Below are 9,347 nucleotides of genomic sequence, written 5' to 3' on the forward strand. Positions count from 1 at the left end.
CAGTGATGCTACAGGTCAGTACTTCCAGCTTTTTCTGTTCTCTTCTTCACAGTTGACTTTCAGTTACATTTCTGTCTTGGAGAAGAAGAAAATACTTAGGATGCTCTGGCAGCCTGTTGCCATCTGGTAGAAAACAGCAAAATGATTGCCTTGAGAGTTTGCTTTACACCTTGTTCAAATACGTTAATGGTAGAATAATCTATTGAGAGAGGAGGCAAAGAGGCAACTCAATATTTTGTTAGTAACTCTCATTCTTTATCAACAATAAAGGTGTTTTATTTCAGTTTACCAAAGCAAAAGTTGTCAGGTGAAGAGAAACATACTGAAATCTTCCAGTCCCAGGGCACGACAGGAGGATGAGTCTAGTTTAACTAACAGGTAGAACAGGATGAGAAGGTCAACAGGCACATTTCGTCTTGAGGTATCGTGGTGATGCCAACGATGCTTCGGTGCTAGCCTGAGATGGATTCAGACTGATACATATCTGTTTAGATTTGAACAATAATAAAGCACAACTGAGACATGATGTAGTGTGTCACATAGGAAATAACTGATTAGCTCATCTCTGTGCTGGATATATACTTCACATGCATCAGGCAAAATTTCCAAAGCTAGGCAAGATTATGGGTTTCTCTACATGTAGTTTATGCTCATAATTGGTATGACCTAATTTGCATTTGCAGGTAACCATTGCCAGAATGCCATGTATGAACTAGCCCTATTTAAACATGCAAGTCTAACTTCAAACATCTATATTTTTTCATCTCTCACTAAAAGTAAATCCATTATTAAGGAGACAGATTGAGCTCATTTGTATCAGTAATGCAGTAGGGTCGTGCCTTAATCTTTTAAAAAAAAAAAAAAGTTTAGGTCTGGTCTCATTAATCAGCACCCACTATGTTGCTTGGGTTTTTTTTACAGAACATAGGAAACTTGGCAATCTGACTGTGACAGTGAAAAAGACCGTCCCCTCTCCAGAAGCAATACAGATCCTCTACCAACGCATGAGATATGAATACGAGTTTTATTACTATGTCAAAGAACAATTCCACCTGCTAAAGCGCAAGTTTGGACTGAAGTCTCATATCAGGAAACCACGTCCCAGACCCGAGTTCTTCATTCCTTCTCCCCTGGAAACAGAGGAACCGATGGACGATGAGGAAGATGATGAAAAGTGGCTAGAGGATATCTATAAAAGGTGATGGATGGAAGAACTATCCTTTCTTTTCTGGTGATCCCTCCAGCTTTCTTAAGATTTTTTTTTAATTATTATTAAAAGTAATTCCTTAAGGAACTGAGTTAATGCGCAGCAGCATTTCAAACGGAACAAAAGAGACCATTCCCACATGCTGGGGCCATCGGGAGATACCTGGTTTTGCGGGTTTGATTCATTGTATGGTGTTGGCTCTATAGCATCCTTGCTATAGCACAGTTCAAGAGAGAACTATCTACTGTCTATCACAAAATAACTTTTGGAGTACACAATAGTCCTCTGGGCACCTGCAAAACATAAGAGAATAGATCAGGTGGTCTTGCAAAGTAAATTTTACAGACTCTTGTCTCTCTCTTTCTCCAGAAACAAGTCTTCATTGCATAACACTACGGCATTACTCCCGGCAATGCGGACTACAGGCAGTGAGCCATTTGGGAAGAATGCCTCTTTCTGCCCAGAGCACGCTGGTATCCCAGTGGTACGGCCAGAGCCATTGCCCTGTCTGCGCACATCGAGGATAACAGGCTCAGCAAGGGGCTAGATAATGCCTTCTGAATTCCCCTGTGCGGGAGGAGCGAGGCTGCTATTCTGGCAAATTAACATTAGTGGACATCAGACAAGTTACAGGAACTAGATGTTTTTGGTAAACCCTTCTAGTTCATAGAGTGGAAAAAGTTGCCTGGTCAGTGAATGGCAATAAGAGATGAAAAGTGCAAGGCAGGGTTACCTGAATGGTAGAGTTTTGTTTCTGCAGCTGAGTACTTTTCTATTAGACTCTGAAGGAAAAGGTGCAGCATACGGTTTTTAAGTTCAGGAAGGGTACTTGTAGATTTTTATTCTTCTTATGGGTCACAAATCCAAAGAGATACAGAAGTCGTCACTCATTAAAAAAGGTAGATGATCTGGAACTCCTATTAAGCATGCCCAGTAATTCTGCTATCGCAGAATTTAGTTGTTCACTTCTGAAGCTGAACGCAGCTGCCCCACCAGAGCAAAGACCAGATGCCTGCTTTTAGCATGGCTAGAAGTAGAATTAACAATATGGACATACACAGCTTCTCCAGTTGAAATATTTCAGGGTGATAAAACAAAGAAAAGAAGAAGGCATACTCTGTGAAACCAAAGCCGATTCAATGATAGGTTGTTAAGAGAGTCACTGTGAAAGTTTGCCCTTGTTAATCACTACAGGAATTATCAGCAAACACTAGAAAGGGGAGCAGTGGGGGCTGGGAGGAGAAAGGGGAATGGCTCCAATATGTGACGTGCTGTTGTCTTTAAGGTGGGTGTCCCCGGGGTTCCCTGTGACACGAGGGCTTGCTGGCTATTCGACAGCCTGCCAGGACTGGTGCTGCAGAAGTGACGGACCTGCACGCAGCCATGGGTGGAGCTATTTGCCCATCTGCTCCATAGCAGAATGGGGGGATTTGGGGGTCTTGGTGAGGCCCTGGCCTCTTGCGCACCGTTGTTGCCAGAGGAAGCTGGACTAGTAGAGGATAATAGCAATAAATTCCAGTCCTAGAGCCCAGGAAAGAAGCAGGGCCGAGGAGTTGCAGCTCCTTGCCAGGATAAGTCCTAGTAACACTTCGGGGGCAATGCACCTCTATCTAACTCACGTCCTTTCTCAAACAGCTGCCCGGCAATTTTTGCTTCCTATTCTGTGGCTGCCTCAGCAGCGTGTCTGCCGTCTGCGAGGTCATACTTCGGTCTGTAATAACAAGCAAAAGTTATTTTGTGATGGACGAGGCATATAAACTCGGGCTCAGCTCGAATGTGCTTTCCAAGGGTTTCCTCTTCCACGAGCCTGCTGAGAGCCAATAAACATTATGGCCCATCTTCATCACCAGTCAGTCTTTACTGTACCTACACGCAGAGAACGAAAATAAAGAAGTGTAATCGTGTTAAGACAAGATGCTAACTTACAGAAAATATTATGTAGAAGATTCTGTTCTCATTATTAACATCCCAGGTTGGTGGTAGCCATGAACTACCGTGGGGGAGCACATTAAAGAAAGCCGAAAATGGCACCGATAACAACTAACATATTAGCTAAAATACGAATCTGCTGCATTGTATATTTTAAGTGGTTTCTATGAAATTACATTGAAAGAGTAATGATTAGTTTACACACTGTGGAGTTGTTATATTTTGGAAAGAAAACTAATATTCTCACCTTTCTGAAATTCTGTTTTAATCCTTTTTGCCAACGTCGTAACAGAATAATCAGTCACTTAACACATTCACCTTTCCTGCAAGTTCACTGCCGCTTACCGTAAAGTCTATTTTTATCTGTTTATTTAATGGTATCTTCAGCCATCACTACTTATAACCGAATAGCAAAACCTGTTTAATGATTTACTCGCTAGGTTTTAATGTTGCTGTATTTTTTGTAACAATCAACCTGGCCTCTCCTCCTTGAATGGTACTTCATAAATTTATCTGGCACATAGCATCTAAGATTCCTGGTCCTACGGCCTATTTGTCTGTCATGAAATATATTTTACGTAATTGTTAAAAGGTACGTTTTAAGCTGGTTAATCTTTGACTTATTTATTGAAACTTTTCAGCACATTCCAAATTCTAAGTTGCTCAGGAAGAAGTTGATTTAAATGATTATATTTTGGTCTGATGAATATTTCTTATTAAAAAAAAAAAAAATCATTGTTTGTAAGCCTTTAGCCCACGACAGCTTTGTAGGAAGTGCCATGCATGTAACGTGTAAATCTTTATGGGGGAAAAAGGTGGGTGCTTGACATTTATGAAAATAAGAAAACATATGTGTACATTAGCTTAGCTATAAATGAAAGCAACGTATGTTTTGGGACGAAATATTCTTTAACTTATTCACTACCATCTCCTGAAATATAAATACGCCATATGACTCTATTTTTTGGTCCAGTGATGTTTAAAAATAAAACTTGTACATGTCTTCCTAGCACCATAGTCCACTTGCTTACGCTGGTTTTCTTGCCTGGGTACAGCGGCTGTGGGTAAGATGTTGGAGTTGCACCTAGCAGAACAGGATCGGATATGGCATACTTTATCATTTAGAAGTCATACTTTAGCAGCGAGATTGGGTTATTCTATGTCCCGAACTGTCTGGAGGTGTGAGAGTGAAGGCGGAATTATTTTACTCACCTGCGATGAGCAGTAAGTGCCCTAAGTACCTTGTCCCATGTGCTTTGTGGCTGCTAAGTAGAAGGAGGTTTCATCCAGGAGAGAAACAGCTTGGTCTCCATACACTGCGTTTTACTAGATGTGGTATTTGATGGCCAGGTGTAAAAGCTCCAATAGCCCAGAGTGATGTTATAATGTAAGTAAAACATCAGTGCTTTCACACTGAAGGGAGAATCAACCGTTGTTAAAATGCAGCATTCTGGAAAAAATAAATTTTAGTCTTACGTTTCAAGTGACAGTGACAAATGGTACAGTTTTTTGTTCCTGTTTAATTTACTTCTCTTCCACGTAAATTGCGCTGATGATGCAAGGCGAAGTCCAAGTATCTGAACCATTCTCTACTTATATGTAGAGAAGCAGCTCAGCAGAACTGAAGGTATGTGAAGCCGATGGTGTATTTGAAGCATTTCAATTTCTTTGCGAGTCTTTATCATTGGACCTTTGCTGAATTGTTTGAATGTTATAATATGGAATGGTATGTAGTATCATAAAGACACAAACAAAATTACAAATTGTAAACATTGGAGAACCGATCTGTGGATGCCAGCCATTCAGTTCTTCCTCCTTTCAATACTTGATGTAATAAAAATATTTAATATAAAGGTAGATTTTTTGACTAACAAAGGAAACCACACTGCATGCCAACTTGGGTCCTCTTATCAAATGAAGAAACATCATCTGCCAAAGAGTAAAACTCTATATCCTCTTAAAAGATAAAGGTCTGTAATTCCCGGTTAAGGGTAATGGTGCTCTGATCTCTCCCTCCATTTTAAGAAAGGGAACATCTGTGACGTTAGACCATAGCCTAAAACAACACAGCAACATTTTTGAGAGCTAGAATACTGTAATACAATACCACAGCATTCTTTCTGTTTTATTTTTAAGGAATCAGCCTTTATTGCAAAGAGTTCAGCAAACATATAAAACACTGTCGATCCATCTGCTTGCATGAGCCAAGACCAGAGAAAAGAACTGAGCGTTGTTACATATAGACCTCCACACACAGACTCCATGGGAAAAACAAGAAAGGTCTTACCGAGCCTCGGAAGTGCCTGCCTAGCGGTGTTGGAGTCACCGGGACCACTCTTGCAGGGTCCGTCCCAAGGGAGGTTTGCGAAGTCGGTCTCTGCTTAGGTGCCCCCAGGCATGGTGGGAAGGGTGCTGGAACGCAGCTCCGTGAGAAACAGCCATTGCGGGGGGAGGGTGGGGTGTGAAAAAATCTCCTACAAAACGTTAGAAGTGGATAGAAGGGATCTTATTTTGAAGGTTGAAAGTTCAGTCTCAACCAGCATAAATCAGTTGCTGATGTCTCACAACTGAAAAACTGTCATACATTTTCTTCGGTTTGCCCAGAAACGGCATTGCATGCCAAGCCGCAGCACAAAGTGAACTTCAAAGCTCAGTTGTAAGGTTTGGAAAATAGGCATGTGTAATGGAAGCACCAGCACACCGTAACGGTTGTGTCCCAGCACCGGTGGCTGATGCCGTCATATTGGAAGGTCCTGGAGGTGGGATGGAAGGTTGTTCTGGGGGCAGCAGGGGATGGGGTAGGGGGAAGGTTTTCTGCAAATACGTATTTGGCCTTTCAGATGGCGTAAGATGGTAAGATTTGACCAGTGGTGTATTTGAATGTGGATTTTGAATATAAACCTGTGGATTTCCTTTTCTGAGTATGTAAAGGAAGAACGCAAGTCTGGTTTTGTATTTAACTGGTTGTGGCTGAAAGGGTAAGTTAATAACACTGCTATCAGGCAGGCGTGGTAGGAGCGTGCTTTATGCAAACTTTTGCTATCCTTCTGTTCCCTTTTTTGGATCCAATGGGCAAAAAGGCCGATGGCAAAGCGTTCTGCCACACCACAGGGAAATTGGTGCTGTGAAAAGTAGAGATTAGCAGGAATACATGGAGGTGGTGCTCCATTATTCTTAATAAAGCATCAAGTAGAAGTGTTACACAAACTGCTTGCTCTCTTTATGGCTTTGGCTTATCTGGAAAACTTGAGACCATGCTTCAAAATCAAATGCTGCTTCAGATTTGTGATTTGTATTAAGTTAGCATTTTTTTGGCTTTTTCCATGCACTTCCAAATTACCACTCTACCTCAGACACCTGGCAGAGTATAAGCACATGGCCTATACCTGTATCTGATGTGTAGGAGCTGATCTCAGACATAGATCTGATCCTTCCGCAAACTTCTCTCCGGGTTGAGTGTAAGTAGTGAGCTGAGTGAAACAAATCCTTCTCAGCACAGTGGTGCTGCTAATGAGTGGAGTAATATTTAGTTACTGTGCCGCAAGGGAAAATATTCCTGCATTTTTCCAGTTTACCAGGCCAGGACGATACGGGATAACCTCGGCTCACAGCAGCATTGTCAAATACCAAAGGCCAATTGCATCTCCCAGTTTTGAACTCATGATCGTCTCCAGTTTGGGTGCAGGAAAAAAACAGAGGCTGTTACAGTCCATGGCAGGCACAAGAGCGACAGTCCAGGGTATGGCTTCCCGCAGCAGATGGGAATTTCTCTTCTAGGAGCCTCCAATCTAGTTTTTGTGGTGGTAAGCTCAGGGAGGGGAAATCAACTCTAGTCATTAGTCTCTGATTCCCCAAAGAAGACAAGATTCCCAAGATCGTGCTGGAGAAGTGTGCTGGAAGAAGCGGCAATGAGGCACCTATACCTCACTGAAGAGCTGTGAGCCTTTTCCATTTTCACTTTCTCCATTTGTTTGTATTTGAACAAACCGTAGGCCATATTTGGTGTATTTCCCAAGGTCAATCTGTGTAGGGTATTTCTGCACTAACCATATTGTCTGAGCATCTTGGAAAATGATTAATATCTTTATCCTTTTGATTCACAGTGGAGGTAAAGAAATGCCGTTATCCCCATTTCATACATTGGGAATGGATACAGCCAGTGGTAAGTGATATTCCCAATGTCACACAGGAAGGTTGTGAAAAAGCACTGATTATAATTTAGCCAAGTGTCTCAATCCTTGAACTTTCTTTCCTGCTCTAAGATCAGTCCTAGATTTTAGAAGGCAAAACAATTATCATGGAAAATTTTAGTTACATGATGTTGTCTCCCCTTATCTTTTCCTTACAACTCTGAAAACTTTTCAGGTAACTGCCTAAATATGAATGACTTCTTAGCCTTCAGCAGACCATTTATGTCCTTTTGGGACAAAGATTAACTCCTAGCCTTATCTGTTTAGTTGCATAACGAACACCTGCAGAAACCGCATGGCTGTAAGGTAGCTTTACGTTTGGGAAAGGTGATCCTGTAGCAGTAAGAGCAGATAAGCAGATGGATGGGTGGCTGAAGTCACATCTTGCAAATTCAGCTGTTCGCAAGAATATGGTCACATTTTCTCCTGAAATATGTGGCGCTGTTAGCCTACCTGAAAAGTCATCAAACCTGTGTTCATGTATCTCGTCTAAGTTGTGTCTTCCTTTGTTTTTCCACAGTGCTTAGAAACCCAGAACATTAAGCGATGCCTTACTGTTCAGCAACCAACACCAACAGGGAGTGAAAAGAGAGTTCTCACTCAGCTCACCGAGTAGTTGGTTTTGTCTGGTGTATCCATACACCAGAAAGCTGCTCCAGCTGTCAGACAGGGGTATATGCCTCTCATCTGAGAGATCTGGTGCTTTCCCCTCATCTCCTCCCAGTCCCTCCCTTACCTGGGCAGTACGCGGCGTGAAAGCTTTTGCCTGCGTCTTCTGGGGAGCATCTTAAGGAAGAGCGAGCAAACGGGAACGTAATCCAAACTCCTGTGTCCAAGTGCCCATGCTTTGTGGAGGAGCATGAGCTGCTGAGCCTTTCTCTAAACTTTGATATCGGGAGAAGGCTGAGTCCACCTTGTAGGTGTCAGCTTCGCTCCTGCTGCAGATCTAGTTTCTGGTCTGAGTATTAGGGTGAGTCCTGGCCTGTCTCTGTGGAAATAACTGAGGCTTAGCAATGCCAAATCTGTCACCTTTGGCTTCAGGCCGGGAGGCTGAAATGCGCTGGCAGGTGAGCACATCAGGGTGCAAAGAAGTCTCCGCAGCGTCAGTCCTCCGACGTGAGCAGAGACACTCGGTGTCAGCAGCAGCCCTGGAGGCTGGTGTCTGAGCGGGGAGAGGGAAACAGAGCCAGTTTCTCAGTCGTAGCTAGCTGGTGGGCATTTCTGCCAAATCTCCCTTGGACAAGTTCTTGCTAGTCCTGTCAGCACTTGCTGTGGGAAAAACCTTTCTTCCTGCACTTCTTGGGACAGAAAGCTGGCAAGGAGAGCCCGGCAGCACCTCTCTTCCAAGGAGGCTGGAGGGATCCAGGGGAGATGTAAGGGTGCAGGGGAGGGAGGGCGGCCGCCTCCTGCCTGCCTGCCCGCCCCACGGGGGGCTGAGCTCCAGGCTGTTTCTCACCAGACCTGGGCAGGACGGTGCTGATAGAGGACAGCGTTGCTCCTTGAAGCGTGAAAACCCAGCTCCTCACCATGGGGTTTCTTGTCAGAAACTGCTGTGAAAAATCCCTGGAGCCTGCATAATTGCAGATTTCCAGCAGGTTTTGCCCCAAAGAACGTGATTTGGCCCATCAGTGTTGGCTGGAAACTGAGCTTTCTAGTGACTCCACAATCCAGCCCTTGTCAGTCACGCCACTTGGGTCCGTGCATGGGGCTCTTTGTGATAAACCTCACTGGAATTTGGAAACGGTTCAGCAAATTTGACCTCTACTTTGTCTTATAAATATCACAGTGTCAAGCAGCATCACGCATGTCTTATCACTCCAAAACTGGGAGAAGGAGATGGAATTATTATGTGGTCAGCTCTGATTTTCCAAAACAATATCTTTTGAGTCAAAGGAAAAAGCTTTTTGCTTCTCAGAAAGAAAAGAAAATGTCCTCTTTTTTGCCTGGGGGAAGGGGGCTCTTCTCCAACTTACTCTGCTCCCTCCTGAGCAGGTACCGGTCACCCAAAGGAGCCTAAGGCG

At 43.4% G+C, this 9,347-nt stretch overlaps 1 protein-coding gene and 1 long non-coding RNA gene across 3 annotated transcripts in view; one reads left to right on the top strand and one right to left on the bottom strand.

The window, feature by feature from the left end:
- The window catches only part of UST (uronyl 2-sulfotransferase), a 167,845-nt gene extending 163,692 nt beyond the window's left edge, over nt 1-4,153 (top strand). Inside the window, exons 8-9 of one of the 2 annotated variants that reach the window (XM_087777011.1) lie at nt 922-1,198; nt 1,577-4,153. In XM_087777011.1, coding sequence (XP_087633137.1) covers nt 922-1,198; nt 1,577-1,754 — 455 coding nt within the window. In that variant the 3' untranslated portion in view covers nt 1,755-4,153. Of the gene's footprint in view, nt 1-921 lie in introns of both variants that reach the window. The other variant, XM_087777012.1, reaches the window with a different exon arrangement.
- Nucleotides 4,154-4,301: 148 nt separating this feature from the next.
- Nucleotides 4,302-8,192, bottom strand: LOC148053308 (uncharacterized). Its single transcript, XR_015708847.1, has 3 exons — nt 8,063-8,192; nt 5,424-5,610; nt 4,302-4,586 (listed from the first exon to the last, which is right to left on the bottom strand). It is a non-coding gene; the product is annotated as an uncharacterized LOC148053308 (long non-coding RNA).
- Between the last annotated feature and the right edge of the window lie 1,155 nt (nt 8,193-9,347).

This window comes from Nipponia nippon, unplaced genomic scaffold (genome assembly GCF_047370975.1).
Source record: "Nipponia nippon isolate SJK-2023a ecotype South Korea unplaced genomic scaffold, ASM4737097v1 scaffold_4, whole genome shotgun sequence".
In the NCBI taxonomy this organism is placed as follows: domain Eukaryota; kingdom Metazoa; phylum Chordata; class Aves; order Pelecaniformes; family Threskiornithidae; genus Nipponia; species Nipponia nippon.